We start from the raw sequence: 25,776 nt of genomic DNA on the forward strand, positions 1-25,776 counted from the left end.
TGTCCATCCATATTCATATTTATTATCTCTACACGTGTCACATATCGCCTTAATTTGTGCATATTTATCGTAATTTGCATTGCAATTTGAACAAAATAAATAAAAATAAATAAAAATAAAATTGTTCAGTCTGTTGGAAAAATTGCTCGCATTTCATTGACCGTTCAACAAAGTTCAAAGTTCACACTTCACACATAATGTGCACACATTAAGCGCGCCCGACCGCACACAAATTCCTGTGACTAGAATATCCGCATATGCATTATCCTGTTTTTCAAGTGCAACACTTGTCAGTGCTACCTTTCGCATCCTTTGGCATTCCAAAAGTAAAATGCATATTTTTGCATCTAAATTTATTTGACATTTTAATGAGCGCATAATGTCAGCCCCGAGTGTCAGTCGCTGTCGCAGTCGACACTTATAATTCAGCGTACGCGACTGCTCCTCAATTTAGCTCGTTGCGACTGCAGCGACTCCCGGCCCGTACCACGCCCCCCCCCCCCCCACTACACCCTCGCTGTCTAACTGGGTCACTCGCTTTGGCAGCTGCTGCAGCTGCTGCTGCACTTGAATCTTTTAGGCCGTTGTGGCACTTGTGCATGTTAGACACAAAAATCTAAATTATTTAAGTGCCCACACACACGGTAAGCGCGGGCGGAGTGGGAGACACATGCACACATTCGCTGGCAAGAGTTCGAAGCGTTTTTATCATAGTTTGCAGCGTGCTCAACTCACAGATACCCATTAGGTAGGGTTCATTCCCCAAGTTCATGGCAGAGTCAACTCCGCTTGACAAGGTTTTGATTTTCATTTCAATTAAATTTGCCATTTGCTTTACATTTGCATCGCAAACATTTACCCTCAGGATAAACTACCTTGTAAATCTATCTTTGCTGGTCAATCATTAGCCATTTACTTGAGTTTCTTTTGAATGTGATTTTTATGTCGTATCAATAAAATTACATGATCATCGCAACTGTTTACAATCAGGATAAACTGCCTTGTAAATGTTTAGTGGCATTTTAACAGAATTGCATTTCAATAAAGGCACAGCTTTGATCAGAATTGCCAATAAATAAACTTAAGCCGACTGGCATGTCCGCTTTTTATATTCATACCGGTACTGGCATACCCTTTCTAACAATTTGTGTGTACAGGGTATATAAAAAGTTAACTACACACGAAAAAAAGCAACATGCGAAAGCGCCAAACTGAAAATTGCACTTGTTGTTGTTGTTTGGCTTTATGCTGCAGACACACTCACGCACTCACACACACACATGGAAATTCACACTTACACACACACGCACACACACTCGCACACTCATATTTTTTGGCATCATTTAGATGCTCGTCGAGCAACTGATGCAAATTTAATTTGGACACCTCCACACAAAAAGTGCGCGTGAGAGCAACGGGTCGGTTCGGGTAGGGTTCGGTGAGGGGATGGGAGAGGGGGGGTTGTGGGTTTGGCTATGTGGTGGACCCAGGGGGGATTGGTTAAGGGCAGCTATCTGCGCCATAACTTGCGCTTGAGTGTGTATGAACTGCAACTAATGATGTTGCATGCACTCGAATGCGCCTTTTTGATTTAACGATCGACTTTTTTCTCCTAGTCGCCGTCGCCGTCGTTGTTGTTGTTGCTGTTGTTGTTGCTGTTGATGATAACGTGGCAGAGTCGAGATTGCGCTGGAGAGGTCGAAGGTTGCAGATTGGCGAACGAGGAGGGGAAAGCGCTTAATGACTGGTTGGTTTGGTTAGCTGGTTGGCTGGTTAGCTGCCCGTTTCCTGCGGTTTATGCTTGCCTTTTGACTCGTTTTTTTTTTTTGTTTTTTTTTTTGTTCAACTTTTTCGTGAGTGCTTTTGTATATTTTTTTTGTTTGTTTTTTGTTCCATGTGTTTCATTTTTTGCTTCCTTTTTTTGGATGGCCGATGCGCCTATAACTTTCTGCCCCGCTGCACAATTTTCTCTGACGTGTTATTTATCATAAACTTAACTGCAGTGGTGCGCATAAAAAAGCAAAGTATACACCGTTTTTTTTTTTGTGTCGAAAGGGTTCATCAAATGCAAATAAAATGCGAATAAAAGTCAAGTGGTTACTTGAGCGCCTTTCAGTAAGCTCTCGATTGACCTTGGCATCAAAAAATCTTATATTTCTGTTGCCTGCTTTCGGGCTTAGCGGCTCGGAATATGGTTAGCTGCTCAGGTGTGGATATTAAGCTGATTTTCGGATTTCGTTGTCGATTTGTTGTCAGAGCTGAGTCCCGGCCCAGTAATAGGGCGAAAAATTGTTTAGATTGTACCACAATTGAGCTAATACGATGCAAATAAGCCGGTAAGCGGCTCGAAGCTTTCTTTCCTTAGGCGAATATTTGAAGTTTTCACAAATTTGAACGTCTCGTAAGTTCAATAGAACGAACGTGCTTGGGCAAAATAATCGCTGCAAACGTGTCTAATGGGAATATATGGAATGCAAATTGAAGAGAGAAATACCACAGATAACAAATTTATAAAAAAAAAAGCTATTTTTATCATATTTTTTGTTGTTGTCTTGCGCCCAACGTGGCTCCGAAACACATAACCCTTGAAACAAAACAAACAATAGAAGCCTTTCACACATATATATTTTTTTGTCAGCGGGGCAAATATTTTCATACGAAACGTAAAACGCAGCTCTTGAATACAGAGATATTCAAGCATTGTGTTAAATGGCGCTCAGCGTGTGGTGCGAGGCGACAACTCTTGAACTTAAAGTAATGTCAGATGCTTTAAATTCTATATTTTGAAAGGGGAATTCTATTTAGAGAGCTACCTTTGTTTATATGTAATTGGAGATTAAAATTATTAACAAATGGCGCCCAACGTGGGGTGTGAAGGGCAATTGTTTAACCTGAAGTCGTATTAAATGCCTCAAAGAGTATCTCCTCAAAGAACATAAAATAACTGTTTAAATAATTAAACAATGTGTATTTGTAGATTATTAAATATTTTGATATTCTTAAGCTGTTTGCAAAAAGGACATTAAATATGCTTTACACTGCGACACATGCAATTTTCTATTGGGATATGCATGAAAACTTAAGCACTTTAAAAGCATTTGGCTTATGGCATTTAAGCCTCATAAACAAGACTAGCTACTCAGGATTGTCGGGCGGGCGTGCGGTCGGTGGGCAGAAAAAGGCTTCTGAAAAATTCAATAAGCTGCTCAGCCTCAGCGTCTGAGTCGTGTCTTCGCATCGTCACTTGCGGGTGTGTGTGGGGCATATATTTATTAAAATCGCTGAGCACAATTTTATTTTGCATATCAAAAGGCGACTCCGGCTTGTTATGGAAATAGGAGCTAGACCCAGCCGAGGGGCCTTTAGCTGCTCGACGATGTGTTTGCTTATGTGGCAGCCGGATTTGCCGGTGTGTGGGTCAGCATACAAAATAGCGCACAGTTTTAGCCACCGGCCGATGTTCATTCAGACATTGAGCTCATAGAAACTGTTGCGGCCAAGCAAATAGCTGAAGGCGTTAAAAACCTACTTAAATAGACTCAGCCAGAGATGGTTATGATAGGCGCACAATTTCTCGAACATCACGTGTTGCCAGCCACTCGAAAGCGGCAGCTCCACTTGACTGCATCCAGTCAACATTAGCCGACGGCTGTTTGCAAGTGTCGCTACATGACAGCAGCAGCAGCAGCAGTTGCAGTAACTGCAGCAGTAGCAGTTACCGCAGCAGTAGAACTAACTGCAGCTACGAAGATTAATGGCATTTTCCGCGTTCATTGACATCGTGTTTGCATCCGCCCAGTGTTGACGGCAAATCTAGCATCAACTTGAACATTTATAAAATATATTTCATAAAGCTGCTCTGCAACAGTTTGAGCTTCATTTAACAATATTATGGACAAGTTGAAGGGCGAATATGTACATGGAATAATCAGAAATGTATATCAAGAACTAACATATTGAATTTATAATCAATATATATAAAAAATTTTAAAGAAAACTGCACAAATTAAAAAAAAGCGACTTAAGGTTCTTAGTACTGAGAACTTTGTCAACCAGAAGCTTCTTCTCTTCATTTCTGCTCTATTCTTGAGAATTTAGAAGTATTTGCTGTCATATATATTCCTTGACCCTAACCTTAACCAATCCTTTGAGAATTGTCGAGGGCTAGACAACAACAACTGAAATTTGCGGATCTAGCCCCTGTGAAGAATGCCTGAAGTAGAGCTGGAAAACCATCGATGGCACTATCGATTATATCGATGACTTTGTTGTTTTAAGAACTATCGTTTATTTTGTAGGAACCATCGATGTTTTCTATGTTTTCCCAGCACTAAAACATTTTGAACAAGAGAAAGCGACAAAAAGTAAAATAATTTTAAATAGAGTCATTTTAAATATGGCGTTTATCCATTAGAAATAATGTTGTATATGCCGTTTATCGATAGTAACGATGTTTTGCTTAAAAACAATCGAAAACATCAATGTTTTACTAGCTCTAGCCTGGAGGCAATTTCAGTTGCTTTGTATCTGTCTGAAATTGAAGCAAACAATTTCCGCCTCCTCCTTTTTATAAACCGAATCATATGCAAATCGTTCGACTCTATCAGAAAACTTCTATAAAATCACTTTCATATTTTTCGTGCTCTGCAAATCGATAAATAGTTTTTGTCAACTGCCGTAATTTGGCAAAAATAACTTTAATAGACACATAGTAAAAACGCAATTTCGAGTGACACTCAAAAATCAAACAAGAATTCATAGTGTTGCCATAAATCTCATATGCCATTGCCTGTCTATCAATAATGTGGAAAGTTTTGCGTTGACAAACAACAACAAAGTTTATTAAGTTGCCGGCACAGCGTAAACCATATTAAAATACACTTGGCAACAGCAACAACATTAGCGGCAAATGTGTGCCACACACACACACACACACACACACACACACACACACACATGCATGATAATCGCTGTCTGTGCCAAAAAATGAAGAAACTGGCGAAAATCGAATAATATTGAGTGAAATTGAAAAAATAACGTTGCCTACTTATGAGCGTCGCCAACTGAACTACTTCAAAAACGCATAAAAAATCAATGGCAACGAATGTGCGCAATAAATGTCAGCGACAAGGCAAACAACAGCAGAAGGAAAATGAGAACGCAAAGGAAAACTTCACATGCTGTTTTTCTGCCCGGCGGCGGGCGCTTCGAAATGCTTCTTTTTTTTGCGCATAGCATACTTTTGTGCGTTGTCAGGCAGGCTACATAAGCGGAGGCTGCGCGACTGTGGGCGTGGCTGCGGTGCGGCGGTGTAGGGCGGCAGGCGAGCGTGTGAATTGGTCGCGGGGCATACAAATTGAAAATCCGCCATAAATTGAAGAAGAAGCAAAAGCAAAGTCTGCGTCTCAAAAGCTGATGACAATTTATTGTTCACACTTGTAACTGATGATGGTGCTTAGGGCCACGCACACACGCACGCACACACACACGCGTACGCACACACGTGCAGCAATTTGGGGCATGTGTTTGCCAAAGTATATTTCATTGTCTGCAGACCAGGCAAAAAGTAGGCTCTACAAATTGCTAGCCATTATTTTGCGCCAAAGTCAATATACAATCTATATACACACAACATAAATTTGATTTCATTTTATTTTTTAGCTGCCCAGGTGTGCCAGCGTGCGTGTGTGTGTGCGTGTGTGTGTGCGTGTGTGTGCGTGTGTATGCGTGTGTTGTGCCGCTGACAGTCGATAATTTAAAAGCCCTTTGCCAAGTTTTGCATAACTTGTTCTTGCAATTTCTCTTTCTTTGCCTTTCTATTTTCTTTCATTTTTTCTTTGTAGTTTATTTTCATTTCTCAACTTTAGCCATTTACAATGGACTTTTAGCGGGTACCTTAGCTGCCAGCTAAGTGGTTTCATAACTCGCATTCAAAACTACTCGCATCAGGCTGAGAAACTTTTCCAATACGCGCTAGAAAAAATAAAAGAGGGAAGCGTGCCTCCTCCTGCTGCACGCCTTTAAATGATGCGGCAAATGATTTAAGGTGAAGCGTCTTGTGTATTGCATAACAATTTGGCCGACATCATAGCTGGACAGCGCCTGTTGACGCCGCTCCACAGGCGCCCCACACTCATTCATCACATTTAAATTCATAACAGGCAGAAGAAAAAAATGTTGGCGGGAAAACAAGAATCCACTTTGTTGTTGCCACCGAGCGCTGAATTTATGAGTCTCCGCTATAGCTACTAAGTCCCGGCTAATAGCGGCTTTAGAATTTATAGAGTTTTCGGCTGCGGCTTAGGAGTGCTTCCCATGGACAGCGGGCCCGCGTTACGTATACGTAATATCAATAGAGACCAGGGCCACACAGCTTGCTCATAAAGCTTGCAACGCACGAAGTCTGTGTGCGTGTGTGTGCGAGTGTGTGTGTGGAAATATGTTCCAAAAATTGGCTAAGTTATTCAGAACAGACTCTTGTTGAAAAAAAATCAGAGCTAAGTCAAATTTATGTATGGACTTGCCCAGAAAATATCCACAAAAAACTTAAATAAGTAAGATTCATTCGTAAAATAACACAACAAATAACTAAATCTATTATGAATCAAGGTTTTGAATTTAAAATAAAATAAAATAGAAAAGAAAAGAAGAGAAGAAAAAGGTCGTTCCGCTTGAAAACTTAATACCCTTGCGAATACTCAGCACATACTTTGATGTTATTATAAAAAACTTCGCAACAGATTATTCTAAGCGGAGCTATCTTTATATATATATATATATATATATCGCTTGAGACTATTGAAATATATGTTATATATATATCTGAGTCTTTCCCGACCGCAAGAGCTAGAAGCAGTCAAATTGTACTTAAGCTTTCCTTTTGAACTAAAAAGCGGCAGGTCGCCGGTTCAAACCTAAAAGAAATGATCAATTTTGTTAATATTATTGCTATTATTCACAAAGAAAAAATACATTTTAATACAATAAATACCCTCTGAATGTGCATAATAATGATGAACAGTTAACTCATGCCTTGGTAGGGTATACAGAATTCGTAGTGCCTGAGTCTCTGATCCCTTGTTATTTAAAGCAAAGGCCTTTTCTGCTTTTTGACATATTATGCTATAATTTTTGTGGCAAAACGTTTAGTTGAGCTACATAAATAATAAATAAATAACATAAACACACACACACACACACACACAATCGCATAGCCCGGGTCGGACGGGCAGCCAGGCGTGAGGTTCACATAATGATGGGCTACGTGCAAAAGACGGCCAGTTTCCGTTGTTGTTGTTGTTGTTGTTGTTGTTGCTGTGCTCTAGGTTCTAGTTGGGGTCTTGATTTACAAGCCCGTCTGGCAGGTCTTGCGGCCCACCTCAGTCAACCTTAGTAGAAGGGGGGGAGAGCGGGGCCTGCCGCATTAATTTGCATTTTGTTGACTCAATTCATGCAGCAAAATGTTTTTACATAGATTTAGCATAAAATATTTAAAACAACTTCTGAAAGCAGGCATAAAAAACTGCAAACGTTTTGTGCTGTTTTTTAATTGTGAGTGTATTTTTTTTTTGCTTCCTTTACGTTAGTTGGTCGAAGTCCTGGCATCGATATGCAAATGCGTTTGCGAGGCAAATTGAAAAACTTTCAAGTACTCTCCAACTAATAGTCGTAAATATTTATGCATCCATGTGTAAGCTGGGCAAATGAAATTCAAATGTGTCCAACTGTCTGTCTGAGCCGAGCCAGCTCAGCTCGACTTAGCTGCAATCCTGGCCCCCCAAATGCTGCGGCAGTCGAATCAATGCTGCCAGCTCTCATTTCTATCCTTGTAATGTGCCAAGATTATATCAAATTTCAGCATTCCCGCGCTACGACGGCTCCTCCACAGTCACAGTCACAGACACAGTCAAAGACAAATATAAAATCGAAATCGAAAATACGCATATTTAGTGCCATGAATTGCAGAACGAAATTAAATTGAAATTTTTTGGCAATGCCCATTGAAATTGCACAACACTGGCCAGGGGGGGCAAAATATTGATATTACGCTTGAATTAAAATAGTCCACATGTTGTATAATTGATGGACAGCGGACCTTTAATTGATTGGACTAGAAATAGAATTTATGCAAGAGAATTTAATTAAACTTTACACATAACATTTATATTCAATTAAGTTTTGGTAATGTTTTAGTTAAATATTCTGTATATCGAGTTAGTGGCAATATTGGAACTAAATTTATGTATCTGTCTATCTGTTTAGCTATCTATCTGTGTATCTATCGGCCTGTCTGTCTATCTTTCTGTCTATCTATCAACCTGTTGGGCCTCAAGAAATAGTCATAATAGTTTTATAATAAAAATGATTTATAATTGATGGACATTGGATATTCAATTCATTCGACTAACTAGAAATTGTGAAACACAATTTGATTGAACTTTACACATAACATTTATATTCAATTCAAAAGTTTTGTAATATTTTAGCTTAATATTCTCTTTTTAGTTGGTCGAGTTAGTGGCAACACTTGAGCTTAATTTATCTAGCTTGTCTAACTATCTGTCTATCTATTTATTTATCTTTATACCTATCTATCTATCTGTATATCTATCTGTATATTGATCAAACTGCCGTGCCCCAAGAAACAGTCTTTAAAACTATACGTAAAGCACATTCTGTAAATAGCTTAATAGTTTTACAACACTGCTTTGCAGTTCTTATAGTTACACGGTTTCTCCCAACGGCTCCCAACGTCTTGCTCTACTTTCTTGTGCCACTTTCATTTTCAATTTGATCCAATTTAAGCCGCTTTGCAACAGAGTCCTGAAATAATCAACAATCTATATCAACATATATTTAAGCAAACATCAGCTGCCATCTAACATCGACTTCATCTGCATCTCATGGAGTTCGGCGCTGGCTCTCTGGCACTACTAATATGAATTTATGGCCTTAAGAGCGCGCTGTGTGACACAGACACGCACAGAAAATTAAAATCAACTGGGAGTAGTCGTTACGGAGGCTTTCACTTTCGCTAATGTGTTATGAGAGCCAGCCAGCCAGGCCGGGCCAGGCCAAGCCAGGCCAGCGACAGTTAATAAGCGGTGGGCTTGTGAGTGTGTGTGGGTGTGTGTGTGTGTGTGTGTGTGTGTGAGAGAGTGTGTGCTTAAGCAAATAGGTCGCCAGTTACACACACTGTCGCATTTTAACGCCCTAAAGCTTACATTGTAGACGCCGTATTTGGCCAACTGAAAGACGCCACTAACAAACCAGCTTGGGAGCAACTCCTGCCATATGCACGACTCAAATATACCCTAGATATAAGGCGTCTTTGAAGAAACGCATGCTTGGGCTTGGGCTCTCGCAATTTCGGAGGTGTGAACTAGTTTGTGACGCTTAGAGTTAAGAAAGCGATAGAAAAGAGATAATAAACATAAAAATCGCATTCTTGGCTTTCTTTAATAGCTTCTTGGTTTTTAATGTATATACCCTGCAACTGTCATATGCTGTTTGCAGGGTGTTAAAAAGAACTCTAAGAAAATATGCATTAAAAGTTGAATTTTTGTGCGGTTGTGCCGGCTGCTGTTGCTGCTGCTGCTGTGTGTGTGTGTGTGTGTGAGTGTTAGAGTGTGTGCGCCGCAAAAGTCAAAGCAGAAATTGAACTCAAGATTAAGACGAAGCAGAAATTTTCCTGGCCGAAGTTGCGCTTTGGGGGATTACCAAGTAGCACAAACACACTCCCAGCGCCAACACACACACACACACACATACGCGCACACCCATACACGCGCACACACACAGCCATCAACACACACACAGCCATCAACACACACTCATGTTTAATCAAATGCGCATACATAAATCTCTGAGTACGCATTCGCAGCTGAAGAGCGTATGTGTGTGTGTGTGTGTGTGTGTATTAGTTTTCTTTTTATTGTTTGTATTTTTTTATTTTATTTTTATTTGTTGTTGTTTTTACACTTATTTCATTTGGCAAGTCACTTTGTGTACTACATATTTAAGTTGGTGCGTTTTCTGCTGCGCCACGGAGCGTATGAGTGATTAAAAGTTTGAGCATTAAGCGAATTGCGTCTAATCTTGGCTGCAATTTCTTTTCGCTTATGCTAATTAGAGCACGCTCCAATAAACAGCTTGCCAGCAATCGTTGCCAGGCAATCGGCGAGTCGAACTTCTCATTTCTCTTTTGGCTGTTGCCTGATGCCTTGATTTGGTTTCATTTCGCTTTCGCTTTCGCTTTGGGCCAAGACGTTTGATTTTGCTGTACGTTGTGGCATTTCCAATTTCGGTCGCCGCTTGCCCAATTATTATGCAACAAACAAATAATCTAATATGCTTTTGAGAACTTGCCGCAGCTGGCGCCGACGCACGAAAAGCTGCCACAAACAAAAATCACAACAACACATTGCAAAGAAGCTGATAATACTTTGCACGCAAAACTTTTTAATCGATGAAAGTTTTTGCCAGCATTACGTGTCGGACTTTTGGTCCGGACCGGAAGCGAACTTTAACCTAATTGGCAACAGCTGCGGCCACATCAATATTTGCCAGCAAGTGTATGGGCATATATAATTAATTGCTAACATCTAGTATTTTGTGACACGACACGAAATCTATTTGAATCAATTTGAAAGAAACTTTACAATTATATTACAAGCCTAGGCCATGACAAAATTTGTATGGACTTTAACTGGGCTTTGCCTGAATGTAAAATCCTTCGAGTTTTCATTCATTTTTCTGTTTCTTTGCATTTGTCGTAAATGTAACTTGAATTTTGGTTTTTAACTAGTACCTAGTTTATGTTGGTAACTGCATTCAATTTATTTCTGAAAATTTATTTTATTTTGTTTTTATAAATATTTTTTTATTTTTTTTTACTTCAACACAGTTTGCTTAGGTGATATTTCGCCAAGCCTCAGGCTTTTTCAACATTTATTTTTATTAATCTTCCTTTTTTGAAGAGAATTCAAACTCTCGTCTCGCAACAAATTCCATTTAACTTTCAGTCAACATTTTAGTCAAAACTTGTTTTCTTTTTTGATTTAATATCTAAGTTGTATTCATTTTAGGTAATATAATATCATGTCATGTCCCTTTTCCTCAGTCATTCTATAAAAAAAAGTCTCATTTCAATTCATTTTAATTAAAATCATTTTCAGGCTAAATTAGTATAAACATTAATAACATAAAGAGATTCTGATTCTGCACGCAAAAAATATCTATTAAATATATATGTATATATATATAGATATAGATATTTATAAAAATTACTGTGCGACTTTACTTGCCTATCTTATTTATTAGCAAAAAGGTTTAAATATAATTCAAATGATTACACAACTCTCACGACTATCTCGAGAGTCGTTTCGGGTACTGAGAGCTGATCTAGTTCCGGAGCTGCTCACGACTTAGCTTCAATTTATCGACTATAGATATTTAATCAAGTCGATGAGCGTGCCGCATTACCATAAGAGGAATTTGCTTTTTCGTCAACACAATTTTTCTATAAGCCACTCAGATAATCCTCTTGGGAAAAACAAAGAAAATAAGCCTTAAATAAAGCAAACAATTTATATTCAATGTTGGTAATTTGTTATGAATAAATTATCTGCATCAAGAATGTCTAAAATTAACTAGAATAATTTGACAGCTGCTCACTTACATCCCCCCCACCCCCTCACCCCCTCGCTTTCTCACTACATAGCACAAATGTCATTCGAATATTTTTATAAGCCATAAACAGATTAAGGTTTATCCATTGAGGCATGCATAGATTATCAAAGCCGAGTACAAGCATTCAAGTAGATAATTACAAGCAGCCGCAAACACAAAGCCAAACAGAAAAACTTCGACAAAACACACACAAACACACACACACACACACACACATGCACATAAAGAGAGCGAGATAGAAGCCCATAAATAATAATTAAATGCGTGACTAATTACTTGTGTAATTTGCTATTATTAAGCAGCAGCAGCAGCGGCGGCAGCGGCAGCCGCAGCAACAAAAGACGCTGAACAGACGGAAGTTGACGCCAAAATGGCGTTGTCATAATAGATATATAGCTAGACAGATATAGGCAGTACGCACACACACACGCACATATGTGATAGGGGGAGGGACAGGGGCGGAGGGTAGTCGCATAATGAGCTGGCAATATGTCTGCCGAGTTATGCTTATCGCTAGAAATTAAGTTCAAGTTGCCGCCGCTTGTAGATAAGTATTTGTCAATGCATAACTTAACTGTGCGTGTGTGAGTGACTTAGTGTGTGTGCGCGCCTGTCTGTGTGTGCGTGCGTGTGTGTGTATGCGTATGGGTGTTGACGATGATTAAGTTGACAACAACTGTCAACTTTGCTTTAGCGCGCGCTGACATAACCTAAACGCACTCACACAAGCGCAGGCAAAGGCACACACACACACACACACGCACACTCACACACGCACACAGATTGCCTTGGCAGCTGCCGTGTTGTGGTTTTTGCCAGCTCCTTCTGCGGTTTAATGAGTCTTGATTTATTTCATTTCCTTCATTTTCGATACGACGTTGTCGACGCTGTCTGCGCCGTGTTGTCACCCTTGACTCGCACACACACACACACTCACACACAAATATTATGCGCTGGTATGTGCTACCCCCTCCTTCCTTACCCCACCCCCCCCCCCCCTTCATCGACATCTGGTTATTTACATGAGCACACAAAAATTCATTACTCATGCCTGTGGCATCTGATATGCGTATTCGCCAGCACAACTTACCTTTGCCTTTGACTCTGGCCAGGCACTTGCCGTTTTAATTAAGACATTGATTGCTTAATTAAATTTCTTTGCAACCAACATTTACGGGTGACAACGCCAAACGATTTTAAGTGTATTGCGCTGAACAACTTATGGCTATATACAAATAATTATAATTTCATTTAGGCCTTGAGCTAGTTTGTGAGTGGAAAATGTGTTTATTTTTTAAGAAAAGTTTCATATTGCGGGTAAAATAATAAGCATAAGTAAATAAATAAAATAAATAAAAGAAATAAAATAAATAATAAAATTTAAATAAAATAAAGAGCCTTATGTTTAATAACTTAATAACATTCTGCATGCTGAAGGCAGAGCTTAAGTGTGTACACACCTTTGGTTGCTCAATATAAGTCCTGAATATTTCATTATGATCGGAACTTAAACACCGAAGTTATTTAAGAAAGCGCCTTCTATGATTTGTTTCCAGCTTCAGGGTATCTCCTATTCGGGCACTCCAGGCTGTAGAATTTTTACTTGTTGTGGGACTTCGAGAAGCAGGAGCACAGCCATGGCAGAAAGTAAGCATTTGTGTGTGTGTGTGTTTGTGCTTACATAGAAGACAGTTAGAATATACATAGATAACGACAGCTTGGCTCTGGCTTGAGGGTATCTTCTACTCGGGCAGTTGAAACTAAACAGTTTTTACTTATTTTGTATTTTTTATTTATTTATTTATTTATTTATATATTTAATATTTGCAAAACGTATTAAATTCAACACTTTCTACTTCTCCTGCACTCTTATTTGTTCAGGCTAAAACATTTCGTGGATAAAAGCCAATTCCATTATTTGTTGCCACACAACGCGCGGCACAGACTTAACCCTATTCTGCGATCTTATCGAACAACTCCCACGTCAGCTTACGCTCAAAGCGTTTCAAAAGCGCTCGAAAATTGCTTTCCGCCATTTCCACTGCGTTTTCCCACCCGCGCACTGACAAGAGTTTTCATGTTAGTTTATATCGAGCACAATATTTTGTGTTCTGTCTGTAAGGAAGTAGACATTATCTGCCCGGCATCATATAGTTGAAGCCCTTTAATAAATTTATAAATGAAATTGAGTTGTTTACTTATCAAAAGAAATTCTAGGTTCATTATTAAAAATTAAATTATATTTATTTAATTCGAAAGTTCTATTTTTAAGGAGTATTAAAGAATAACAAACAATAAAACTTCTTTATAATAAACAAAAAAAATTTTTTAATAACCCACAATTCAGCTTTAAACATTTTCAAACAAAAAACATTTAAATATTTGCACCTAAATCTTAAGTCAAACTTCGAATTAAGGCATTTGAGCTTAGCCAACAGACAAGTTCTTATCTTACATCTTAGCTGTTTTTTCTGTCTATTATTTTTCACTTTTTTGTTTTATTTTTAATATTTACTAACATTAGCCAGGGGAATCAGTACGAGCTTTTTTTCAATATCCAACACTTAAATTTTATTACTTTGCACATTTGACGCCGCCATTTTGTGCAACCTGTGCTGCTGCTGCTGCTGCACGTGCTCCCGGAGACATGCTCGCCCCGTCTCGCTCTCGCGCACACACACGCAGTATATCGCTTGCAGCGCAGCATTCCTCTGCATATAATCTCCATAAAAATACATACATATAAACAAAATGTAAAATTCATAAAAAAAATGCGAGCACGAGCATTTTTAGCCTTGCAGCTGGCAGTTCCACTTTAGTTCGCCGCATCGCATAGCATTTTATTCGGTTTCTGTGGCTGTTCGCCTCTGCCCCCCCCCCCCTCTCACTCACTATCTCTCCTTCGCTTCTGCTTGGACTTGTCCGCTATCTCCTTCTCGCTTGCTATCTCCTTCTCGCTCATTGTTTGCATGTGCTATGCATTTGCTTTGGCCTGTCTGCGGTTAGCCTCTTCCCACTCACCACTCACCCCTCCCCCCTCCACACTCCCCACTCCCCACTCGACTCGCAGCCACATGCAATATTTATTTGCCTAAGCGCCGCTTGTTGTTTGTTTACACTTTTTCGGTTTATGTTTCTCCCTTTTGTGCGGGTGTCAATTTTATTTACTTTTTACTGCACCAACTTGACTTTTATACCCATTTCTGTTCTCTATTCTCTGTTCCCAGCTCCCTGTCTCTGTCCTCCCTGTCCCTGCGTACTGTTCCCTGGTCACAGTTGTTTCCATTCTCTGTTCTGTCTACTTGTCATACGATCTGCTTCTACTCAAAATGTTTCTTTCTGTGCGCTTTTTTATTTAAGTGTTTTTTTTAATCTCTTGTTCTAATGTTTTCTGATATATATCTTCTATGTAAGTGTTAGATATTGTAGTAAGCTATCAGCTTACTTTTAAGGAGCATAACCGTTATTCAAAATTGCATTACCCGGCTACTGCATTGCAGAAATATCTTAAAGCTCCTTTAGGTATTTTACCGAAACGTCTTCCCAAAAATCAATTCCTAGATATTTCCGAGCCACTATTAGTACTTCATTTAGTTCCACTCTCTCTTAAAAATCTAAGATATATGAGTAAAGAAAACAGTGTAAAATGAAACTATGTAGGAACAATTATAATTGAAATGCCGAAGTTTAAATACCCTTAATCATAATTCTTAATGTTTTTATAAAAATACTCATCATTTAACCGATCAATCGGAGCTATATGAACTCTATGATATAATAGTTTTTGAGAAGATTTTGATCATAAGACTTTATATAAAATTCGCCCAACGGCGTCACACATTTCCCAACAAAATAAAAATGACCTCTGCAAGAGTATTTATTATACTAAGCATGTATAATCGGATATGACTGACTAGAAGCTACTCTGCTTTTGTTCTAAAGTACCCTTAACCACATAAATGTAAAGCTTTTAAAACTGAATACTGATGGTTTCTCACTTTGTATTACTTTTGAAATAGTCAAAACAACCAAATTATATAGAGTATATTAGTATAGTAGAATAGAGTATATATAGTATAGTAGTAGTAGAGTATATATAGTATATATAGCATTCATTCGCATGTGTTAAGTAACATGTCAATGCACTACAGCAACTTGTCTGAGTACAGGGTATTTTTAGCTGTCAAAATAACCCGATTTTATAGAGTATATATAGTTGAGTAGTAAAGATTATATATAGTAGGCATTCGGATGTGTAAGCTGACATCTTAATGCAACATTCTGTCACTTGTCTGAGTACAGGGTATATTTAGCAGTCGAAACAACCAAAAAGTATGGAGTATACGTAGAGTGGTAGTATAGAGTATATATAGTAGACATTCGCATATCTTAGGTAACATGTAAATGCACAACACTTTCAGTCACTTCTCTAAGTACAGGGTATTTTTAGCAGAGCTCAGCTCAAGCTCGCGCGCACACACACGCACACACACTGGCACGCATAATATAAACATAAACAGGGCAATAAAATATGAAAACCCGTAGGCGAACGGCAACAGTCGCCAACTGGCAGCCACACCCGCGGAGTCGCTAGAGAGCCAAGAAGAAAAAAGATGGACCTAACATTTGCCGTGGAGAATGCCCACGATGAGAACATATTGACACACGAGCTGCCCCTGGAGAAGGAGGTGAGTGATGATGTGCCGGCTGCGGGAGAGAGAGAGAGAGAGAGAGAGATGTGGAATAGCCAGTCCGAACTGCTGATAGCTCTGGTATTTCCAGCTGTATTTGTCGTTCATGTTGTCGCTGCTGACGCTGGAGCCGCATCCGGACGATAGCTTCAATTGCGACGAGGAGACGCTGCGCATGCGACAGCAGCTGTTGATCTACAAGGCGGAGGTGGACGCCTTGGATCGCAATGCCGACGACTACTACGAGAAGAAGGAGCAGCTGATCTTTAAGATTTTCTGCGAATTTCGCGGCCTTGTCTACGAGCCCGAGATACTCGAGTGCCGCTGCGAATTCGGCGCAGATGTCAATTGAATTGCGATTTGAATAAAGCGCTTTTGAAGCAGTGCTTAGCCTTGCTTCACTGTACCCCAAGGCTGCTGTCTACCTCTAGTTGTGAATTAATGTCTGGCATTTAAATTTACCTGAACTCAAAGGGTCCCAGGCTGCAGGACACAGACCCAGTCTCAGGCCCAGAACACAGACCATGCCCAGGCCCAGGCCCTAGTTGGAGCTAGCCTTTGTGCCTTGTCTGGAAATTAATTTCAACTGATGCCACAACGACTCCGGAGGCTCCGCAAAAACCATTTGAATGCCAGGCGTATTATTTAACAACCAAATAAACACGCAGCTGGGCGTGGCAGTGTGCGATTTGTGTGTCTGTGTGTGCCTCCACAAAATGACTTAACATGTCTGAAACTGGTTGGATTATTGCTCTGACAGGCAATGACAATACATGTGTGGGCTGTGCCTATGACTGTGCCTCTGTGTATGTGTGTGTGTGGGTGTGTGTGTGTTTGCTCGCACCAGTGCCTACAGGTACCACCAAGTGGCGTGTCCATGTGGCTTCTGCACGACTTGAGCGTAGACATCATTAGGCAAAAGTGCGTACAAGTTAATACCCTGTAGCACATTTAAAAAGAGCATATTGTTAAAGGTGTAACAATGTAACAATGTATATGTAACAGGCAGAGACAAGATCAAAACTCTCAGAGTTTATTTGAACTAGAGGTTATAAAGGTTCGCTATATAGAATTTAAAATTGGGGATTATATTTTCCCTCCTTGTTGTAGAATTTCAGGTGCGTGACACTCTAGACAACATTATTTATATACATTAACAATTTCAGAAAAATAGGATAAAAAGCTCGGCAGTTTTTTACGAATGCAATTTACAAAAAAAATAATCCCAAGGGTAAATTAATTATTAATAATTAAATTAGTTTACTGCTTACGTGGTATCTGCTAGTCGGACACCCTCAAGTAAAGCACTCTCTCTTTTTTTTTGTACCTCAAGAATGTTCATTTAAATTGGCTCAGGTGGAATGCTGAATACTGGAATGTTGAACTACCAAAAAGTGAACAGATCCAAAACGAATTGAACTGAACGGAACCAACTCGAACTGAACTGAGCTCCGCTCAACTGAAGGTTCATTAAAATTTCAATTTCTGGGAATTTGTTTAATTAAGCATAGTTGCCAAACATGTTGACATATGCCCCCCTTTATGCTACCTGCTCTCCCCCCACCCCCCACCCCCCCTGGCTTTGCTACCAATTAATTGTGTAATCGAATTTAATGGCTGAACGTTAAAGCCAACTTTAAACTAGCTGCTTGAGATATATCAGTGGGAAATAGCTTCAAATGCTGTCGCCTTCATTAATTATCGCGGAAAATGCGTTATTTCTGGCTCTGCACGTCCTGTCACGCACACATGCACGCCCCCTGTTGGGTAAAGCGTGTAATTAAGCAACGTCTACCGTTTGGAGTTGCCATACCTCGTTCATGTTTCCGTTACCCAACATCTTCCTCTTTCCTATGTCCGTTTTCCTTTCCGTTTGGCTCGCGGTTTTTAGGTGCGTGCTGCTGTGCGCCCCCCCTCTCCCTCTCTCTCTCTCTCCCACTCTCTCTCTCGTGAGCTGTCTCCCTCTCTCCGGCGACCCATTTACTCAAGTATTAATAACGCCAAAGTGTTGCTGGGGAAATTTATTAAGATGCCGTCGCCGGCAGGCGTTGCCACTTGGCGGACCGTTGATGCCTCAGCTGTTGCCACTTCAACATTTTTTAGGGCCTCCCTTTTTGTTTGTGTTTTTTTTTTTTTGGCTGTTTTGTAGTTTTGTTTTTTGGCTGAAACCTTGAAGCTCGAAGCGTGTGTCTACAATTTGGGCAATTTATTAACAATGTGGCGTATGCGTAATATTTAAAGAGCTGCCCGAAATGCTGAAGAACTTTAAAAAGAAAAACAAGCACAAGAAAATTGTTGAGAAATCCCTACAAAATTCGTTTAATATTGACAAAATATTTGCCAAGCCATTTTTTAGAGGCCTAAGCTTCAATTAATGGACTTTAACATTGAAACAACAATCTGAAACAGAACAGAAACGAAGCTTAAATACGCACACAGACAAGTGTAAGTCCATGTTAAAAAGTTTGCTCTGTTAAAATATGATTTAGGAAATTTAATGACAACGCAAATCTTCTTCTTTATTTCATGATAAAATCACAATTCCCTGCCTATAAAATTTTTGAGTAGTCGGCACTTTTCGCTCATCTACATTTTGTGTTGTTTTCAACATTTAATCTCGCCAAGAGCCTTAAAACAATTTCACAATTTCTTACACATTTTTTGCACTCCGGCTTACGGCTCAAGTATGCGAGCAATTGACCGCTCAGCTTAATTCTAAATTGCGTGTACTAAATAAATAAATTGGCCTTCAGCAACTATTCGCATGCGTTGAACTTATTGCAGCCAAACGTCAGGCAGTGAAATAATATTTTATTTCATTCTTCTGGGTGCAATATTTTCAAATACACCAACTCCAAAATTCCACCCACATGCATTTTCTCCTGTCCGGTCTCTGACGCAAACTTTCCACCAATAAGTCAAGCACAAAGCCCGGCTGCCTTGTCTCACAGAACTGCGACGGCGACGACGACCTCACAAAAGATGAACTGACAGTGCCATAAAATAGTTCTAGCCGCAAAATGACAGCGGTTGCAGTTTGCTGAAGAAGAATAATGCGAAGTCTATGTGATGCGATTGCCAAATGAATATTATACAGACATTATATCATGAAAAAGTACTTTTCACTGTTGGGATTTTTTTTTACTCTTGTTAGTTCGAGAAAAGAAATTTAGTTTGGCTTAAAATAGTTAATTAAAATGATGAAACGAATAGAAAGCTTCAAATTTGACCTACAGGAATTTCAATTACTTGCATCAACACTGAAAACACGGCAACACTGAAAAATAATTAAAACAGGGTGGTTCACATAGCCAACCTAACCTAACTTGTCAAAATCTTTCCCCAAGATTCGTATATAGACATGGGTCAAAATTTTCCTTCCCTACAACTCGGTCAAATCTCATCCGATTTAAGCGAATATTGGCTTTTTATTCATGATTTTCCCTCTAGATTAATCTGGCATTCAAATCTAAACACACATTTTTTAGTCGAAATTCATGTCAAAATCTTACCCCGAGATTCGTATATAGATATGGGTCAAAATTTCCCCTTCCTATAACTCGGTCAAATCTAGTCCGATTTGTACAAAAATTGGCTTTTTATTCATGGTTTTCCCTGTATATTAATCTGGCATTCAAATCTTAACACACATTTTTTAGTCGAAATTCATGTCAAAATCGTACACCAAGATTCGTACATATATAGACATGGGTCAAAATTTCCCCTCCCTATAACTCGGTCAAATCTCATCCGATTTTTACAAAAATTGGCTTTTTATTCATGGTTTTCCCTGTATATTAATCTGGCATTCAAATCTTAACACACATTTTTTAGTCGAAATTCATGTCAAAATCGTACACCAAGATTCGTACATATATAGACATGGGTCAAAATTTCCTCTCCCTATAACTCGGTCAAATCTAGTCCGATTTGTACAAGGATTGGCTTTTTATTCATGGTTTTCCCTGTAGATTAACTTGGCATTCAAATCTGAACACATATTTTTTAGTCGAAATTCATGTCAAAATCTTACCCCGAGATTCGTATATAGACATGGGTCAAAATTTCCCCGCCCTATAACTCGGTCAAATCAAGTCCGATTTGTACAAGGATTGGCTTTTTATTCATGGTTTTCCCTGTAGATTAACTTGGCATTCAAATCTGAACACATATTTTTTAGTCGAAATTCTTGTCAAAATCTTACCCCTAGAGCCGTATATACCCATGGGTCCAAATTTTCCTTCCCTATAACTCGGTCAAATCTAGTCCGATTTGTACAAAAATTGGCTTTTTATTCATGGTTTTCCCTCTAGATTAATTTGGCATTCAAATCTAAACACACATTTTTTAGTCGAAATTCATGTCAAAATCTTACCCCTAGAGCCGTATATACCCATGGGTCCAAATTTTCCTTCCCTATAGCTCGGTCAAATCTCATCCGATTTTTACAAAAATTGGCTTTTTATTCATGGTTTTCCCTGTATATTAATCTGGCATTCAAATCTTAACACACATTTTTTAGTCAAAATTCATGTCAAAATCGTACACCAAGATTCGTACATATATAGACATGGGTCAAAATTTCCCATCCCTATAACTTGGTCAAATCTCATCCGACTTTAGCGAGGATTGGCTTTTTGTTCATGGTTTTCCCTCTAGATTAATCTGGCATTCAAATTTGAACACACATCTTTTATTCGAAATTCATGTCAAAATCGTAAACCAAGATTCGTATATAGACATGGGTCAAAATTTCCCTTTCCTATAACTCGGTCAAATCTCATCCGATTTTTACAAAAATTGGCTTTTTATTCATGGTTTTCCCTGTATATTAATCTGGCATTCAAATCTTAACACACATTTTTTAGTCGAAATTCATGTCAAAATCGTACACCAAGATTCGTACATATATAGACATGGGTCAAAATTTCCCCTCCCTATAACTCGGTCAAATCTAGTCCGATTTGTACAAGGATTGGCTTTTTATTCATGGTTTTCCCTGTAGATTAACTTGGCATTCAAATCTGAACACATATTTTTTAGTCGAAATTCATGTCAAAATCTTACCCCGAGATTCGTATATAGACATGGGTCAAAATTTCCCCGCCCTATAACTCGGTCAAATCAAGTCCGATTTGTACAAGGATTGGCTTTTTATTCATGGTTTTCCCTGTAGATTAACTTGGCATTCAAATCTGAACACATATTTTTTAGTCGAAATTCATGTCAAAATCTTACCCCTAGAGCCGTATATACCCATGGGTCCAAATTTTCCTTCCCTATAACTCGGTCAAATCTAGTCCGATTTGTACAAAAATTGGCTTTTTATTCATGGTTTTCCCTCTAGATTAATTTGGCATTCAAATCTAAACACACATTTTTTAGTCGAAATTCATGTCAAAATCTTACCCCTAGAGCCGTATATACCCATGGGTCCAAATTTTCCTTCCCTATAGCTCGGTCAAATCTCATCCGATTTTTACAAAAATTGGCTTTTTATTCATGGTTTTCCCTGTATATTAATCTGGCATTCAAATCTTAACACACATTTTTTAGTCAAAATTCATGTCAAAATCGTACACCAAGATTCGTACATATATAGACATGGGTCAAAATTTCCCATCCCTATAACTTGGTCAAATCTCATCCGACTTTAGCGAGGATTGGCTTTTTGTTCATGGTTTTCCCTCTAGATTAATCTGGCATTCAAATTTGAACACACATCTTTTATTCGAAATTCATGTCAAAATCGTAAACCAAGATTCGTATATAGACATGGGTCAAAATTTCCCTTCCCTATAACTCGGTCAAATCTCATCCGATTTTTACAAAAATTGGCTTTTTATTCATGGTTTTCCCTGTATATTAATCTGGCATTCAAATCTTAACACACATTTTTTAGTCGAAATTCATGTCAAAATCGTACACCAAGATTCGTACATATATAGACATGGGTCAAAATTTCCCTTCCCCATAACTTGGTCAAATCTCATCCGATTTTAGCGAGGATTGGCCTTTTGTTCATGGTTTTCCCTCTAGATTAATCTGGCATTCAAATCTAAACACATATTTTTTAGTCGAAATTCATGTCAAAATCTTACGCCGAGATTCGTATATAGACATGGGTCAAAATTTCCCCGCCCTATAACTCGGTTAAATCAAGTCCGATTTGTACAAGGATTGGCTTTTTATTCATGGTTTTCCCTGTAGATTAACTTGGCATTCAAATCTGAACACATATTTTTTAGTCGAAATTCATGTCAAAATCTTACCCCTAGAGCCGTATATACCCATGGGTCCAAATTTTCCTTCCCTATAACTCGGTCAAATCTCATCCGATTTTAGCGAGAATTGGCCTTTTATTCATGGTTTTCCCTCTAGATTAATCTGGCATTCAAATCTAAACACACATTTTTTATTCGAAATTCATGTCCAAATCGTACACCAAGATTCGTATATAGACATGGGTCAAAATTTCCCTTCCCTATAACTTGGTCAAATCTCATCCGATTTTAGCGAGGATTGGCCTTTTGTTCATGGTTTTCCCTCTAGATTAATCTGGCATTCAAATCTAAACACATATTTTTTAGTCGAAATTCATGTCAAAATCTTTTCCCAAGAAACAAGAGACATGGGTCAAGATTTCCCTTCCCTATAACTCGGTCAAATCTCATCCGATTTTCACGAGGCTTGGCTCTTTGTTCATGGGTTGGCCTCTAAATCAATCTAAGTCTCACATTATTTTTAGTCGAAACTCATGGCAAAATGTAGTCTAAGATATCCCGCTAGTATACATATAGATGTATTCTTATTTTCCTATGTATTGAAAGACATAGATAAACGAAGAAACTTTATTCAAGTTAAAGAGTTGAATATTTTTGCCACTTTTTCCATTTTCACGCTGAGCTGTGCATCGATAGTGAGGGAATTGTCAGATAAAAAGCAAAAAATAAATAAAATGGTGCGAAAAATATCTACGACACTCGCTGCGGGTGTGAATTTATGGCTGTAGCCGTAAGGTCATAGTTCAGCATATGTCTGCATGGCTTGGCCCAACAAATCATCATTAACTGGAGCACATAGAGCTTGGACAATGTCGACTGGCGACTGCATGTTGGGCCGCCATAAATAATAATTTAATTATTTTATTACTTAAAAATGCACAACAAATGCGTTTTACACACGCGCTCACAATTAACGCGAAAAACGCGAAGGAATTCAACCTTAAAGTCCACAAAATAATTGCGTTAATAAAAACGTAATGAAAAGTGGCCAAAAGTGAGCAGCAAAGCAGCCCGGTCCAGGGAATCCATTGTGGCAACAAAGCAGTCAACAGCAAGCTCTAAGTAACTGGCCTGGTTAAGAGGGTGAAGGGGGAGGGGAGCTACATAAACAAGAAAACAAGAGCGCTTTTGTTGAGAGGGTCCGACTTAAGGATACCCTAAAGTCAGTTCCGATAAATGTGTATGTAATCGTTCTTGCTATGATTACATACATTCTTTCTATTATATGGTTACATACACTCACACACACACACACTTACAATATCGCACACCATTAACTTTACACTTTACGCAGCGAATGTGCTTCTTCTTCTTCTTCATTTACCAGCTCCGATGTTTCATGTCCGATCTTGAAGAAACTTTCAGGGCTTAAATATGACACCCAACTGTGTATACATACGAATACAGAAGACGTTACTTTTAAAAATAGTATAATATACTATTCTAGAGAACCTACAAAACAAATTTTGATGTATCTAATCTCTTTAATCGATATTTATCGGTATGGCGGAAGATATCGAAATAAAAGGTTAGCAAATGCTGAGTAAGGAATACGAGAATTTATATTTCGAATATCAAGGACTTACAGGCATAACTAGGGAGATTTAGCTCGTCGACCTGATCGAGATTGTATACGATGTCTCACGGGGTCGAAAAGGGTCACATTTTGCCTTTTAGCTGCATTTGCACAAACCGTGTATATCCCTTTTATCCCTTTTCAATGTGTTCAGGGTATAAAAACAAACAACAAATGCCATAGACAAAGGCAGAGCTGGTTTTCATTTCAGCTCGGGCCATGGCGTTTGAAATGTCAGAACAGTGCGACAAAAAGGCGTTGCCGCAATTAGCCAGCCGGCAAATACGGAAATACGGATATACACGGTGCACACGCTGAACACAGCGATATGTGTGCGCATACTTTTTGCTGGCATCGTCACAGTGTGGCATGATGCTTATTATGCTTCTGGCAGCCCTTTTAACATGGGCATCCATTTCAACACGCACACACGCCATCGGAATGTGTCGCCGTGTGGTTATGTGCGTGTGTGTGTGTGTAATCATAATTGTAGTGGCTGCAAATAAAAACAACAACAACAACAATTAAGGCACACAACAAAGGGCTTTTTACAGTCTGCGCTGCCCGTATGCGGACGGACTTGCATGTGTTGCCTGCTTTAAAATGTCAACTGTAAATTCTTTAGCGTTTCTCTCATTGTTGTTGTTGATGCTATTGTTGTTTCAGTTGTTGTTGTTGTTGCCCAGCAGAGTTCATGTAACCCTTACGGCTAATACAAATACATTATTGTAACAACAAAACAACAACAACAGAAACAATGCCAAGCACTGGCATTTTATTAAGATGTGCACTAGAATTCCTGCCAACAGCCAACAAAAATGATTGGTACACAAAGGCGGAGACTAAATGAAAGCGATTCTTCAAATAGTTCGACTCCAAGGATAAGAGGAAAGTTTAACTCAAGCCAACATATTTGCCGTGGAATGTAAACAGTGAAAGATGCGTGGAAAAGGTTCCGGAAAAGGACTCTAATATTAAGCTAAGTTTTTGGATGCTGTTTAAAAGCCGTGTGATTTATGTTATTCCTAAATAATTAAATGTCTTAATATTTAGACTGCAAACAAAAGAGTCTTAAAAAGCTCAGTTCAATGTGAGCCAGATTTTCTAGATAGAAATGGATTGGAATAGGGTAAAGTAAAAATTGGGACCCAACAACCTAATGATTTGGGTGCTCATAAATTCTATATATGATTAAATTATATTTATTAAATTATATTTATTCCCTTAAAAGGAAGACTCCGGTTTTTGGTTTTTTTTTTTTTTTTTTTTGATTTGACATCGAATTGCGATGTCGAATCAGCGAGGCTTAAACCCAGCTTGCAGCCAATCTCTAAAAACTACTCTTGATACATTTTCGTACGTATTTGTTTATCTATAGTGCGGAATTGCAATAAATGCAACTTTCAAATGCAAATTAAATTGACAAATGCGCTGATTATTTAGCGAAAAATAAAGTAATATAACAAATAAAAATATCAGCGGAATTTTCCCATAAACACAAATCAGTTGGTCGCAGTCAAATAAACAAAACTCA

The 25,776-nt window shown here is 38.7% G+C and overlaps 2 protein-coding genes across 3 annotated transcripts in view; one reads left to right on the forward strand and one right to left on the reverse strand.

Annotated features, from left to right (window-relative positions):
• The window catches only part of dpr2 (defective proboscis extension response 2), a 90,605-nt gene that overhangs the window by 13,543 nt on the left and 51,286 nt on the right, over positions 1-25,776 (reverse strand). The gene's annotated exons all lie outside the window — the stretch shown is intronic.
• LOC135427642 (uncharacterized) lies at positions 16,244-16,794 on the forward strand. Of its 2 annotated transcripts, none has more exons than XM_064681210.1 (2): positions 16,244-16,379; positions 16,474-16,794. In XM_064681210.1, exons 1-2 carry the CDS (start codon positions 16,305-16,307, stop codon positions 16,732-16,734), a joined length of 336 nt encoding a protein of 111 aa, XP_064537280.1. In that variant the 5' UTR covers positions 16,244-16,304; the 3' UTR covers positions 16,735-16,794. The 2 variants fall into 2 exon arrangements, with proteins under 2 accessions (XP_064537280.1, XP_064537279.1); XM_064681209.1 differs by having other exon boundaries at positions 16,245-16,379; positions 16,459-16,794.

The sequence above is a fragment of the Drosophila montana genome, unplaced genomic scaffold (assembly GCF_035044405.1).
Source record: "Drosophila montana isolate Dmon_TW-CO22-7 unplaced genomic scaffold, ASM3504440v1 contig_2192_1, whole genome shotgun sequence".
Classification (NCBI taxonomy): domain Eukaryota; kingdom Metazoa; phylum Arthropoda; class Insecta; order Diptera; family Drosophilidae; genus Drosophila; species Drosophila montana.